The 16,153-nt window shown below is 43.2% G+C and overlaps 1 protein-coding gene and 1 pseudogene across 1 annotated transcript in view; one reads left to right on the top strand and one right to left on the bottom strand.

Annotated features, from left to right (window-relative positions):
• The first annotated feature begins 1,123 nt into the window (after positions 1-1,123).
• LOC103745756 lies at positions 1,124-1,694 on the top strand (annotated as a pseudogene).
• A 12,421-nt stretch (positions 1,695-14,115) lies between these two features.
• The window catches only part of Ccdc170 (coiled-coil domain containing 170), a 90,393-nt gene continuing 88,355 nt past the window's right edge, over positions 14,116-16,153 (bottom strand). Inside the window, exon 11 of the mRNA XM_008847749.1 lies at positions 14,116-14,316. Within this exon, the coding sequence (XP_008845971.1) occupies positions 14,116-14,316 (201 nt within the window). The remainder of the gene's footprint in view (positions 14,317-16,153) is intronic.

Here is a 16,153-nt window from a genome sequence, read left to right as displayed (position 1 = left end):
GTGGGACACATCATACTTTCTTGTGAATTCTTTGTTCTAGCAGATATGGATGTGACTGGGTGTATGTGTGAGTAAAATGAATTTTACAGTGGAGTATGTGGAAAAAATTGTGAAATAACCTTCTAGCATACCTAGCTCTAGCACTGGCAAGCAGAATACTGTTTCCTGGAATCCTTAGGAAAAGATACAAGACGCTATTTGAGTGTAGCCAGTCAGATGCCTAAGTGAGAACTGAACTATAGTCATGGTCACACCCACTCCCATAGTTACTGCTGCTGTCAAGCATGTGGTGGATGTGCTTAGTTTTCTGTGGCATCATTAGCAATATAGCATATGATCACTAGATTTATGGGTCACTAAGAAGCAGGGTACACGGCATGCATTTCCTGGTCCAAATAACTGGAAGTTCAGTGCTGTTCTGGGCTCAGCAACAAGATGAAAGACAATGGAAATGGACGATCCAGATCATGGGCATGTGACTCTGAATCACTGACATTCTGATCATAGACATAAAAGCAGCTGTCTTGGTGATTTTCACCTGTGCTGTCTCTAGGACTTTCCATGACAAGTTCAACAGCACTTCTTTCTTTGTCCTCAGAGGGTTCCAGAAGTGGCTCAGTTTCCTATGACAGATCCTTCCTGCTTATGCTGCTATAAATAGCACCTGCGCTATACTATAAACTGTTACAACTGACAGAAAATTAAAAATAAATTAAATAAAACTCTTTCCTGGTTCTCAGCCTTAGACTAGAACTTAGCTATGAGTCGTCATGGAGAACTATTGAAAGAAACAAAAAAAAAAAAAATCAAGTAATCTTCCATAGATGTTTTTGTTTTGCTATTTTGGCAGGCACTGTAGTGCCAAGGGGTCAATGATTGATAAAACTACATGATAGACCATACCAAGATGACTTAGGGTCTTCATGACTAGCTTCAAGAATAATGGATGAATCTATCTTGGGTCAGGTTTCCTGGAAAGACTGTGAGATGGAGAGTTGGAGGCAAAAGTTGGTCAAATTGCATTCTAGCTGCCATTTTGTGTCCCCGCCTAATCTCAGCTGGTCAGCCTGAGATCCCCTGAGCTCGAACTCTAGTCCCCCATGGGGCCCCGTTTCTGCTCCGACAAGATAAAGAAACTATCATGAACCAGGAAAATCTTGCCAAACTGCAGGCACAAGTGCACATTGGTGGGAAAGGAACTGCTCATAGAAAGAAGAAGGTGGTTCACAGAACAGCTACAGCAGATGATAAAAAACTTCAGTTCTCCTTAAAGAAGTTAGGAGTAAACAGTATCTCTGGATTGAAGAGGTGAATATGTTTACAAACCAAGGAACAGTGATCCACTTTAACAACCCTGAAGTTCAGGCATCTCTGGCAGCAAACACTTTCACCATTACAGGCCAGCCTGAGACAACGCAGCTGACAGAAATGCTTCCCAGCATCCTAAACCAGCTTGGCGCAGACAGTCTGACTAGTTTACGGAGACTGCCTGAAGCTCTGCCCAAACAATCTGTGGATGGAAAAGCTCCCCTTGCTGCTGGAGAAGATGATGATGATGGAGTTCCAGATCTTGTGGAGAATTTTGATGAGGCTTCTAAGAATGAGGCAAACTGAATTGAGTCAACTTCCGAAGAAGATAAAACTTGAAGAAGTTACTGGGAGCTGCTTTTTTTTATTATGACTGCTTTTTAAAATTCTTTTGTTTATGGATCTGATAAATCTAGATCTCTAATATTTTAAGTCTCAGCTCCCTGGACACTGCAGCTCTTCTCTGTTTTTGCTTATACACAATTTATTCTTTTCAGCAAATTAAGCTGAAGAGGCCTGGGAACAAAGTTTGAAAAAAGTTAATTTTAAAACAAAAGGCTGGTCAAATTGCATACAGAGGAACCACGTGTGTGAGAAAGTAGGAACAGGGCTGGCAAGGGTTAGTGGCCCAGTGTGATTTCAGCAAAAGTCTTACGACATCTGTTGCTACTGTGATCAAATATCCTGATCACAAGCAACTTAAGGGAGAAAGGGTTTATCTGGCTTATAGTTCTGGTTACATCAATTGCTATGGGGCATTCACAGGGGAAGGAACTCAAAGCAGCTAGTCACATTGTATCTGTAGACAAGAGCACAGAAATAATGTATACAGGCCTGCTTTCTACTCTCTTATACAGTTCAGGATCCCCTGATTAGGAACTGCCGCCACCACAGTGGGCTGTGTCTTTCCACATCCAATAACAATCAAGACAGTCCCTTACAGACATACCCATAGGATAACCTGATCTGGACAGTTCCTCAGTTAAGACTCTCTTCCCACCTGATTCTAGGTGGTTGAGTCAAGCTAACCATCATGCTATCTTATGAGGGAAGAGGGGTATGAAGTTTAGAAGACCCTTCAGAGTATCCTGAAATGAGGACCAAGAGCCAGATCTGTGGAATGAATCCTACATCAACCAGACACTGGGTAAGAGCTGCCCTTGTGACGGTCTGTGACCCAGGGTGAACTAACTCCCTTTAGCTGAGGGTAAGTCTTTGGAAGGATGTGAGTTGTCAGGAACCAGCAGATCTAGGCAGCTCCAGAACCAGCATTTCAGAGTTTGGGATGCAATTCGGAGGTACAACACGTGTCTAGCATGCCTGGGCCTTTGGTTTAAATGTAAGATCAAAAAAGGAACAGGTGCTGGAGCTGGAGAGATGGCTCAGTGGTTAAGAGCACTGACTGCTCTTGCAGAGGACCCGGGTTCGATTCCCAGCACCCACATGGCAGCTATGAACTGTCCTTAACTCCAGTTCCAGGAGAATCCGAAGCTCTCTTCTGATTTCCACGGCATTGCATGGCACGGGTGCACTCACATACATGCAGGCAATACACTCGTACACATAAAATAATAATAATAATAATAATAATAAAGGAAAAAGTGCTTCAGTCTGGGGATAGGGCTAAGACGGCTAGGGTGTGCCACAGCATTTGCTGTGAAACCCAGGGAACTTTACTCCTAATCATGTCCTCACAGTTCCCTGAATAACTTGAGAAAACAATCAGCCCAGCCTTCTAGGGACATAGGGAAGCTATGTGTAACTACACTTTCCTTGTTGCTGTGATAAAATGCCCTGAAAAGAGCAACTTAAGGAAGGAAGGGTTTATTTTGGTTCACAGTTTCAGGGTCTAGTCCATGATGATGGGAAGTCATGGTTCAGGAGCATGGGGCAGCTAGTCACATGGCACCTGCAGTCAGGAAGCAGAGGGAGATGAGTGCTGGTGTTCATCTTGCTTTCTCCTTGCAATTCAGTCTAGACCCCCCAGCCAGAGGCTTGTCTCTAGGGGATTCTAGGTCCTGTCAGGTTGACAGTCGATATTAACCATCACAGTGTATTGCGACATGTAAATTATTTTCAGAGGGACAGAATCAACAAAATCCATTCTCCACTTAACTGTATTCTAGCTGAGTATGTTCTCAAACAGAACTCTGTGAGTCTGGAGCCAGAGTGAATCGGTCTGGCCTTTGTTAGCTGTTTTCCATATCTACATCAACAGTGGGCTTCATTTACCCATTAGCAGGACTTAGTTAAATATACCACCTTCTGCAAAAATTCAACAAATTTTTTAAATTCCGCCTTCTTCACTATGTTCTACTAAAGCAAGAGCTAACCATAAAGTTAGCCAAGGATTGTTTGGGGCGGGAGGCGGGGAGGGGGGCGCAGGTTGGCTTTGTGAAATGAAAATGCATAGAACCAAGAGTTAATAGACTTGGAACTTGTTCTCAATTTATCTCTCTCTTTTTCTCTCTTCCTCCCTCCCTCCTTCCCTCCGTCTTTCCTTCCCTTCCTCCATCCCTCCCTCCTTCTCTCCCTCCCTCCAACCTCCCTTCCTTACCTCCTTCTCTTCCTCCCTCCCTTCCTCCCTCCCCCTCCTCTTCCCTCCTTCCTTCCCTCCATCTTAACTTCCTCTGTCCCTCCCCCCTCCTTCCCTTTCCTCGTTCCCTCTCCCCTCTCTTCTTTCCTCTTTCTCCTTCCTATCTGAATTGCTGTGTAAATAGAAAAAAAGTATTATGTATGAAAACATTTTGGTGATATTTGAAATACCTCTGCCAGTTACTATCACAATAAATCATCTGCTCACTTTGTACTCAGGCACACAAGTCATTCTGCATTGAAAACCCACCTAAATCTGCATACAGTTGAAAGTCCTGGTGTATAAAGAGAGGAAGAGGCAACCCATCAGAATATTCAAACTCTGATTTGATCAGACATCCAATAAACATTCATTGAGTACCCAGCATGGATTAGATGCACTGGACAGACCAGCCTGAAGGAGACAGCAGGGCTAAATGTTAACGATGGACTTCCAAGTAAGTCTAGCCTAGATTTCAACTCAGCAACCACAGGATTCACTTATGGGGGTCTCAGTATTTATTTAGCCATTGAAGGATATTCTTCTATAAGGGGCTGTTATAAATAAGTGCTGGGGCTGAGGATGTTGCTCAGCTGATAGATTGCTTGCTGAGCAAATACAAGGTCCTGGGTTTAATCCTCAGTACTAGAAAAAATGAAAAGTAACATACTAAGTGTGCTGGTCGAATTATGCACAAGATCCAGGAAACATAGGTGGGTTATTTAACCCAACGTTAGGACAGCAGGGAAAACTCTTAGTGGGCGTGACATCCTATCTCAGTCCCAAAGAATAAGCAGGAGTTGGGGGGGGGAGTGTTGGGCTCCAGAGTGAGTGGGAGGATAAGAAGGGGGGTTGGGGGTGAATATGATCATTATATACATTATATACATGAACAGAGTTGTCAAAGAATAAATAAAATAGTAATTTTTTTAATCTTATGTGTATGCATGTATTGCCTGCATGTAGGTAAGTGCACCCATGTCATGCAATGCCCACAGAGGTCAGAAGAGGCTGTCAGATCCCCTGGGACTGGAGTTACAGACAGTTGTTAGCCGTCATGTGGGTGCTGGGATTCAAACTTAGGTCCTCTGCAAGAGCAGCCCGGAACCCGGGTCTTCTGCAAGAACAACCAGTGTTCTTAACCACTGATCCATCTATTATTTTTATGTGTATGCATGCATTGCCTGCATGTAGATAAGTGCACCCGTGTTGTGCAATGCCTGCGGAGGACAGAAGAGGCTGCTGGATCCCCTAGAACTGGAGTTACAGACAGTTGTTAGCTACCATGTGGGTGATGGGATTCAAACCTGGGTCTTCTGCAAGAACAGTCAGTGTTCTTAACCACTGAACCATCTCTTCAGCCCATAAAATAGTATTTTTTAAATAAGCAGGAATTAATCAACTGAGGAGAGATAAACAATGTCTAAGGGCAGTGATTGCAAAGCCCTGGAGGAGAGAAAGCCCTGGAGGAACTGTGCATGTTACTTTACTTTATTTAGAGCGGAGCATTCCTGGAGAAGGGGAGTAAACAAACCCCGTGTCCAGGCTCCAAGGCTGACTTTACCCAGAAAGCAACGGGAACAACTGAAGGGTATAGAGCTGAAGTCATAGCGTGTGTGTGTGTGTGTGTGTGTGTGTGTGTGTGTGTGTGTGTGTGTCAAATAAGTCTATGCTTGTGTGTGTGTGCGCGTGTGTGTGGGGAGACGCTGAGGACTGATTTTTCACGTTTTTTTCACAATGAAGGTGTGTGTGTGTGTGTGTGTGTGTGTGTGTGTGTGTGTGTGTAGCATAAGTCCATGTTCATGTGGGTATGTGCACATGTGTGTGGAGACCAGTGGTTGATATCAGGTATCTTCAGTCACTCTCCACCTGTTTTGGTTTGGGTGGATTTTGTTGGTTGGTGTTTTGTTTTGTTTTGTTTTCTTTTGTTTTCTTTTGTTTTGTTTTGTTTTATGAGACAAGGTCTGTCACTGAACCTGGAGCTCACAGTGGTCAGGTGGCTGACCACTGAGCTCCAGAGATTCACCTGTCTCTGCCCCACTAGACCAGGGGTTACAGACTCAAGCCAGGACACTAGCTTTTTACATAAATCATGCTGATCTGAACTCAGGTCCTCATGCTTGCACAGCAAGCACTTCACACACACTGAGACATCTTCTGCAGCCCATTTGTTGTTATTGTTGATATTTTTTAGTGTGTATATGTACTTGTTTATGAAGAAGAGGGAGTGCATGTGGTGTGTATGGCACATGTGAGGCCCAAGGACAACCTCAGGTGTCTGCCCTCACTTTCCATCTTATTTAAGAAAAGGTCTTTGCTCACCATGGCATGATTCTTACACCAAGGTAGGTGACCCAGAAGTTTCCAGAGATCTTCCTATCTCCATCTCCCATCTCAGTGTAGGAGCTTTGGGATTACAGATGTGCACTACCACACCAATTTTATGTAAACACTGGGGATCTGAACTCAGGTCCTCGTGCTTGTGCAGAAAGTTCTTTAACCCACTGAGATATCTCTTCAGACCTTTGTCAGGGGTTTCACTAGACATTCTGACTGAAGGAAGAAAAAAGGGATAGTCCCAAGTTCCAGAAGCCCCAAGTGGAGGGCAGAGATGATGTGTGTAAGCTATGGTGGTGTTTAAAATGGAAGGAGAGACATGGAGAATTGAAAGAGACAGCAAGAGGTGACTTATCGGACATGGGAGAAGGAAGTCTCAGCTCCCACCCAACATCCTGACTGAGACATATGAGCAGATGCCAGGACATTCATCCCTGAAGAGGGAGCCCAGGGGAAAGGCAGGTTATGGAGTGCAGACAGGGATGGGGAGAGCATGGTGGAAGTTGAGATGATAAATTCAGAGTAGTGCAAGCCAAAAGGATACACCAGCCTCTGCTGAGAGAGAATTTATACCTTCCAGCATCTACACACCTCACATGCTTCCACTCAGTGAACCTCTAGGAAGACTCTGAGACAAATGCTTTTTGTTGTTCCTATTGTAGCCCTGAAATACACAAGGTTCAAAGAGGCTCATCAGCTGGCCCAGGTCACCCAGTGGAGCCATCATTCAACTCAAGTCTCTTTTGCTTAGTTCCTCCATGTGTCTCAAAGATAAAGGTTGGCATCATCATTACATAGAACTGGAGAGTGAGATTTATAACAACGTTGGTCAATATGCCCTGGGTACTGCTGTGCTGGGTATTTTCTAAATGCTTTACATTATTTACTTTTTACAACAAGCTTGTGAGGTGGTTTCCTATTAGTTTCCTAAGGCTGTCACAGAAAAGTTCACAAATTGAGAAGTTTAAACAACAGATTTTATTGTCTTGGGTCCTGGAGGTGAGAAGTCAGAGGTCAGGGTCCTTCTCTATGAGGACTGTGAGGAAGAATCTGTGCCAAGCTCCCTTCTGAGATTCCGGTGGCTCACTGACAATCTGGCTTCTTTAACTTGTAGATCTATCACCCTAAGTCCATTTTCATCTTTGCATTCCATTCTCCCTATGTCTGTACCGGTTAGTTTTTGTTAACCTGACACAAACTAGAGTCATCTGGAAAGACGGAACTTCAATTAAGGAGTTTGCTCCATAGGATTGGCCCACAGTCATGTCTGCAAGGCATTTTCTGGATTGTTGATTAATGCAGGAGGGCCCAGCCCACTGTGGGCGGTGCCATCCCTGAACAGGTAGGCCACACATATATAAGAAGAGTAGCTGAACGAGGCAAGGGAGCAAGCCCGTAAGCTACACTCCTCCATGCTTTCTGCTTCAAACTCGTGCTTGAGTCCCTATCCTCATTTCCTTCAAGGATGGATTGTGATTAGAAGTGTCTAAACTAAATAAACCTTTCCTCTTCAAGTTGCTTTTGGTCAGGGTATTTACCACAGCAGCAGAAACCAAACAGTATAATATTCATGTGCAAATTTCCCCTTTTAAGAAAGACATCTGTCTTTCGTTGTTCTTTTGGATTAGTGCTCACCCTAATTGGCATCTTTTTTTTACTTAATTATCTACAAAAAAACATACTTCCAGATAAGATCACATTCACTGATACTTGGGGTTAGGACTTCAACACATTTTGGCAGGACATGGTTCAACCCATAAGAAGTAGGTCAAACATCTATTTTACAGATGGAGAAAACAAGGCACAAGGAGACAGCTTGACTGATGTCGTGGGGCTAATGCACTTAAAGAGTGATCAAATGCTGGAAAAGAAGGCAGAGCGCACACGCTCATGGAACACTCACATCCAGGAGATAGGCACAAGACCTTACTCTACCAACGCTGTGGACTGGACCAGAAACAGGTGCCTGATCCAAAGGCAATCCATCTACAGGTTGTGACTGGCCTCCTAGGGGCATGGTACAAAAACAACGCTGTTCATCAAGAGCGCCTTATGCACAAAAGTGACAGACTACCCATCAGGGTCTATACTAGGAGAAACATGGAGAAGAAAAGCAAGACCAGTTGAAAGTGGGAACAGAAACAGCAAGACACAGAAAACAGACCACACTAGAAAACATAAACAAGGGGCAGTCCACAGTAGCAGAAGCCTGAGGTGCAGGGAGAGATGGCGACGGTCACTGGAGCAGCAGGACCAGAGAGTAAGAAGTATTGATCGTCTGGAACATTGGGATAGGTTAGGGACGCAGAGTCACCCTGTACCCTGCATGCAGCCCTCTCATTCTAGAAGTCTCCTGCTTTCAGGTTTCCAGGGCCTCTGAGCTCTGACCGTAACTTCGAGATTGCTACCCACACTTATACCCACTTCCTCCTGCATGAATCTCTCATCCCATTTTCGTTTCTGATAACTTTAACCTGACCTAACTCAGGCACACAGAGGTAGTCAAAAACAAGTTGAATATCATATCACAGAAGCCAAAGAAAGATGTTTCAAAAAGGAAAAGGTTGATAGTGGCAAATGTTACAGAAATTTCAAAAGTAACAAAGATCTGCCAATCAAAACACTGAGTGTTGGGTGAGTGGAGGAGTGATGGCATGATGTGAGGTAAGGCCAAAAAGGCACGGTATACATGATACGTTTAGAAAGGAAGACAGGGCTCTGGGGAAAAAAGAGAATTCTTTTAAGATAGCAGAGAGCAGAACATGTTTATTTTTTGTTGTTGCTGTTGTGGTTTGAGACATGGTCTCCCTGTAGCTGGCCTGGAATTCACTATCTAAACCAGGCTGGCCTTAATCTCACAGAGACCTGCCTGCCTCTACCTCCCGAATGCTGGGATTAAAGGCATGTGCCACCACACGCAGCCCTTGAACACTGAATATGATGGAAATAAGCTATTAATGGAGGTGAGGGCAGAGACTTTTGAAAGAGACTCAGAGAACTAAGTTACCAGGACACAAGTGCCCAGATAGGTACAGGAGTTAAAGTAAGCTAGGAAGAAGGGAGACTGGTGTGTGTGGACACAAAGAGGCATCAGGATGGGACAGCAAAGGTGTCTCCTCTAATGACTTCCATTTTCTAAGTGAAATCAGAGAGGAGATTATTCCCTTCGAGTAAAGAAAGAAGAGACAGGATAAGAGCCATGAGGAAAAGAATATTTGCAGTAGTTGTTTCGGAAAACTACAGTGAGATCCAGCTGGGAAAACAGAGCAGGATGACCAGTTAGCAGAGAGGGGTCTGCTGAGGTCAAGGGCCATGAATTTGGGATGCCACTTAAATGTGATTTTATGTGATTTTCTCCAGCCTCATTCAGTGGGGCAGGAAAAGCAGCAGAAACACTGGTAGCTGGGATCAACTCACAGGTGAGGACAGAAGAGTGAGGGAACAAGACGTTAAAGGGGTTAGGAAGAGAATGACTGAAGAAATGAACCATAATACCCAGGCTGGCTCCAGATGGAGTGAGGATTGGCATGGAGAGGAGGGAGAAAACAATGCCAGGCAAAACTCAAATGCAAAAGGCAGCTATGTGGGGCTAAGGGGTAAAGGTGTGGGGTAGTGAGAAGTTGTACAAAATTTAAGGTTTCAATCAGTGCAGACCTGATGGCCATATAGATATATGAACCCCATTAACAAGTACAATTAGATTTCATTTAAAAAGTTTTAAAGATTTCAGAGCTGGAGTTCTGGAATATTAGAAGACCCTAACCTGACTGTGTGTGTGTTTGTGTGTGTGTGTGTGTGTGTGTGTGTGTGTGTGAGAGAGAGACAGAGAGACAGAAACAGAGACATACAGAGAGACAGAGAGACAGAGAGGGAGAGAGACACAGATAGTCTCTAGGGAGCTTTCTCTCTACATTTGATCCAGTTGACAGTTAACTCTAGGGCCTCACCCTCACCTGACCTCATGCAGAGCTGGCATGGGACACAGACTCATAGGTTTTTCCCCCAGCTCAAGCAAGGGGCTCAGGAATGGGTATGTGACAAGGAAAGATGATCTCTCTCTCTTCTCAAAGATCCCCTACACAGATGCTAAGAGACAGAAACTCTTCTCAGTTCATAGGTAATAAAGACCATCTTCCCTGGTAGCATAGAGGAGCCCATGTACAGAAAGGAGAGAAGCCTGCATACAAAGAAGCAAAATCCAGCGAGGTGAGAACTGGATGGGAGCAAAAAGAAGCCAGACAAGTCTAAATCCCAGGATCTAACCAAGCTGAGGCTAATATACATCTCATTATCTTGAATAAGCCCTCGAAATCCTCTTTGCAGCATAAGGCAGACTATATACTACAGTCAAGGGTTTGAGTGATGAGACAATGGAAGCAAAGTTCTGAAAGCTGAGAAGACCCAGGTACTACAGAAATCATGTTGCATAAGCTGACATTAGGGGCACCAGAGTCACCCAAGATGAAGACGGTGCTCAGTGCGGTGAAGCGTTCAAACTTAGGAACGATTTGCAAAAGTCTTAAGTGAGCAACATAGACAGGATATTAGAAGGCAACCATCGTGAGGACCTGAAGAAAATTATATGCCAGTTAGATAGAGCTTCAAAACAGTGATGCTTTTTATAAAAGATAAGACCAAAACAATATATAAAACACACATGAGAAAGAGAAGCATCTGGTCCCCACTGACTCATGGGAAGCTGAGTGGGGAATCAGCCATGTGGATAAGACCACAATGTATGTATAAATTGAGAGAGACCAGGTCACAAGTTATGTCACTATAAATGTTACTCCAATAAAACTTAGACCCCTCTTCTAAGTGCAAAGGGTTATGATAAGACCACTACGGTGCACTTCCTTCACAGCTCTTCAGCCTACCACCCCTTGATTGAGGGAAAACTGGAAATTTAAATGGATCAAGCTTATAGCTTTTCATGAGATACTTTATGAAAATATTTAGATGTCTCAGTGACCAGAATAATATCCTCAGTAGCAATTTTATTCAAGTGTAAAAGAGTTGTTGGTACTAAATATTTTAAGACTTTATCTAGAAATCACATTAATCTAATGCATTTTATTGGACAACATAAAATATACATGGGTAATATGGAAGACCGAAACTTAACATAAAAATATGAATCCAGCCTGCCAACGCTGGAGTGCATGCACACAGAGAAAGCCAACGACCAACTGGCATTTTGACAAGGAAGAAATGGCTTTAACAACACATTTTCAACTTGTTCAAATAACAAACAGTTACTATGCATATCAACTCTATGCAGGTACAGAATTTATTTATGTCAGTCACATATCCCTTCCACTGAGAGTCTCTAGGGTAAATATTCAAACATTTTAAATATTTACGTATGTATCAAAAATTGGTATTTAGACACTTGGGCCATACATTTGGATAAATGAAAAGTACTTTCACATGATAAAGTATAGTACTAACCAGTACGGGTTATTTATAGTCTCCTGTATGAATCCTGACATACAATTCATGACAACTCAAAGGGAAACATAATATAGCACATTTATCACTTTAGACAGATGAAAGTCTGGCACGAGGAAATAACTGCTTAAGCTAAAGCTAACCAAATATGGTTATTGTTTTGTTTAGGGTTGCAGGGGGTTGGTTAATTGGTTAGTTAGCTGAGAAGGAGTTGGTTAGTTGGTTAGTTAGCTGCCTCCTTGCTTGCTTGCTTGGTTTGAGACAGAGTTTGCTCTGTAGCCCAGGCTAGCCTGTAACTGCAGTCCAGGCTGACTTCAAACCCATGTCAATCCTCTCGTCTCGGTCTCCTGAATGCTGAAGTTAAACGTGTATGCCTCCATGTCTGACTTAAACAGCATAATTTTAAAAACATATTGGCTGAGTCATTTACCCAGTTGTTGCAAGAATATTGTTTTTTCATTCAAACCAGAATATAGTCTCATTTTTGCCTTTGGGATTGATTACTGTGTCTCTGTAATCTCTTTTAGTCTTGAAGCCGCTTATACCATATTTGTGGTGAAGACTTGACATTTAGCTCTGTGTTTCTCATTTTCTATGAATGTTGAGAGACACTAGAATTTTTCTATTTGTTTTTTTTTTTTTTTTACTTTAATAAGATACATAAAAACACAAGGTGGGGCTGGAGAGGTGGCTCAGTGGTAAGGATGCTTGCTGTGCAAGCATGAGGACCTGGGTTCACATCCCAGCACTCATGTCAAAAATTGGGAGTGACTATATGTGTTCCTGTAACCCCTCCTGGAGAGACAGGAGGACCGCTGGGCTTGCTGACCACCAGCCTAGCTCCAGATTCAGTGAGAGACCCTGTCTCCAGAAGACAGAGTGGAGAGTGACGGGGAAGACAGCACATGCTCGCACAAAGGCAGAGGCGCCTGCACACACATGTAAGCACACACCTACAAACACACACAATCAGGGACAATTTATAAACATAAATTTCATAGTTTAAAATAAGGTAAATTTTCCAAAAGAGATAAGTTCTTAGTAATGCTAAGAATATGGTTTGCTAAAACATATCTGCAACTGAAATTTTGAAAGGCAAAAATTTATGTTTATAATAAAATCAAGATCATGAAAATTACCTTTACTGTTAAGTATATTTGTTACATTGGCAACAACAACAAAAAAAAAACTAGATAGAACTTACTCATCCTATAAGACTAGGCTCACATGAAAGATTTTATTTTTTGGTCTTTTTGAAACAGGGTCTCTCTGTAGCCCCAGCTGTCCTGGAAGGTGGCCTAGTAGACCAGGGTGGCCTTGAACTATGTAGACCAGGGTGGCCTTGAACTCACAGGCCTCTGCCTCCCAAGTGCTGGGATTAAAGGCATGCACCACCACACCCAGCAAAAGATTTTATTTTCAAAGAACCGAGGTTAGCCCTGCTCAAGTATTCAAAATAATACCAAAGAAGTCGGGCAGCAGTGGTAAAGAAACTGACTTTCTTAATGGACCTCAGACCTACATGTGTTTTATTCAAATGAGTTGCTTTTTAAACTCTGTCACTTTGTGTCTTTGGTTTTTGACTGTAAGGTTGTCTTCCTTCTTTTATGACAGTAATTTCTACCAGAATCAAAATTCAGGGGACTCTGATGACACTGCAAGTTGGAAGAGGTCCAGCCTCTGACACATTGCATATCTGGGCTCCCATACTAACCAAGCAGAACTTCAAGTACGTTCTATTGTCTCTGAGACCCTGCAAAGTTGTAAAATAAAAGCATCAAAGCTTCTCTGTGCTACTAATCTTATGATTACACATCATATACATACATTGAAACACTGAAACATATAAACAGGTAAAGTTGCCATGTCTCAAAATACATATCAAAAAATAAATTTTTGCAAAAGCTTCTGCACATGGTTATTATGGGAATTAAACTGACTTCTCAAACTCCAACTCAGAAAAAGATGCTCTGTCCCTATTAACTCTCTACTCACATGTCCCAGGCTAGCTGTGAAGCTAGGGATTCTTGTGGGTCTCAAGTGCTAACAAAAGAAATACCAAGTATTTTAGTTTGAATAGGGATGGCAACCTAGGGCTGGCACTTTTTTACATTTACTTAGTGTGTCTGTCTGCACACATGTGCCACAGAGCATATGTGGAGATCGGAGGACAACTTTCAGGAGTTAGTTCTCTTTCTACCATGTGGGTTTCAGGGACTGAACTCGAGTTATCAGACTGAAGCAAATGTCCTTACCCACTGAGCCATCTCACCAGGACTGGCACTTTGGAGATCTTGTTTGCCCATGATACATTCTTACTATATTATCAAAGTTTATGACAGTCACAGTTTGATCACATTTCAAGGATATGAGGAACTTGTCAACTGTACAATCTGAGAATTGTACCCTATCTCCTTCTTCTATCCCCCTCCAGAGACAAGTGTTCAAGGTAGAGGTTTTAAGTGGCCTTGTAGGCACCTGTCTTGCCCAGTAGTCCTATCTTTGAGGCATGCACAGGTGATAAAGTGATGGTGGTGTGAATGGATTAGTCTTTCCAGACCTTTGATGATCTCGTAGTCAGGAAGAGCAAGAGAGGTCACGTTCAAGCCCAGCATCTGGGAAACCACCTTCCTGAAGTCCACCAGCTGCAACATCAAGCAGAGACACATGAGCTGGAAAGGCAAAACCTTTCAGTATTGCTGGGTCAAACGCAGCAACGACAGAAAAAGGAAAAGCCACATAGTGTGAGGTAGACATGACTTACCCTCTACTCTGAGTCCTCTCAGTTATGAATAAGTAGGCTTGCCTGCTAACTTACTTCTAAAATCCCTTTGGGTTCCTCAACCTTTGGCAATTCATAAGCACTGTTTTGGTGAGTCAGGTGACCCTGTGTGTTTTTGCTACTGAGTCAAAAACCCTAGTGGAGCAAAGGTCTATGAGACTCTGACTTCACCATGACTCCACTTTTTCACCTCCAGTATGGAATTAACCATCTACTCATGTGTTCTGAAATTCTGAACAAGTAAAAAAATAGCTATGTGTGTGCTGTGTGGACTGGAAAGTTCTATACAAGTGTTGGCATGGACCTGTCACTGAATGGTAAATATTTCTGCTCTGGAATTTTGACTGCACAATGAACTCCTGAAACTACAATGAATGACAAAAATGAGCTGATAAAAACAGGAGGGCTTCCCCCTGCTTCCTCAGTGTGCTGTTATAACCTTGGACTGGATCTGTGATTGCTATGTGTCCATCAAGATGGAGAACCTGGAAGCCAAGGACAACGGTTGACATAGGTATTGTCTCTCCTGGGTCCTCCCAGGATGCTTTCTGTGATCCTAGGCTAACACAGGTAAATTAGGAGTATACAGACACAGCCTCACTAAATACCTTCCGTTTTAAGAAAGGTGTGCCACCCAGCCTGCAGATGGAGTGCTATCAGGAGAATATCCTCCATACATGCCAACACCATGCTCATTCACTCCACAGCTGCCTTCCTGTGAGGGATCCAGAGGGAAAGACAAGATTCTCTCCATCTGCTACCGTCAGAGCATCTGCACTGCCCACCCCCAAGTGTATATTGAAAGATAACCCTCGATTTGATGGTTCTAGAAATCGGGGCTTGGAGAGCTATCAGGTTTGAATGAGGTCATGATCATAAAGTCCTCATCATGGAATTAGTGTCCTTACCAAAGAAGTTTTATCAGAATACTTCTATCATCCGAGGATGTAATGAAGAGACACCATCTGTAAACCACATACCCAATCTGCTGGCACCTTGATCTTAGATGTCCCGGTCTCTAGAACCCAGGAAAGTACTTGCCTTGCTTATGAGCTACCCAGGTTCCCACACTTTGTCACAGCACCCAGAAAGAACAAAACACCACCCTAGTCTCTCAGATGCAAAAGCTTCTCTCAAGCTTTCCCACCCTTTTGAATTTGGCCAAAACTCACAATTCCTGAGATGTTTCCTTCCTGGGAACATTTGTTCTTATAGTTTGGCTCTTACCAGCTCTGTGTGACACATGAGCCAAAGCAGAGGGGAAAATCCGAGGACCAGAGTCTGTTCTCTGCCCTTTTCGGTTTCAGAAAGAAGAGTAACATCCAAGCCAAAGGCAGTAGGGGTCAGGCTGCCCGGGACAGAGTTCTTTTTGCTTGACCTGATGTGCTGAGCAGATAAATGCTCCTCCTTGCAACCAGTCAGCCAATGAGTACTTTTTTATGGCTTACATCTGTGCTTGGTCAACCACGAAGTCTGGGTGCCACTGTTTGAGATTGGAGACTGTTTCCTGCAACTGATCTCTGTGGAAGATAAAGCTTCTCCCCAGAGTTCAAGCCCTGCTTAATGTTAAATGCCATGAGATGAGGCAAACTCCAGAGGCAATCACCAAAAACAATTTTAAAACCTCAGCGTCACCAGAACCTGAGTTCACACTGGCTTTGCACTGCTTTGATAAGAACATTATTTTTTGTCTTTCTTAC

Source organism: Nannospalax galili, unplaced genomic scaffold (genome assembly GCF_000622305.1).
Source record: "Nannospalax galili isolate Female #2095 unplaced genomic scaffold, S.galili_v1.0 scaffold563, whole genome shotgun sequence".
Classification (NCBI taxonomy): domain Eukaryota; kingdom Metazoa; phylum Chordata; class Mammalia; order Rodentia; family Spalacidae; genus Nannospalax; species Nannospalax galili.
The sequence above is the reverse complement of the archived record's forward strand: the minus strand, read 5'-3'. Positions and strand labels throughout refer to the sequence as shown.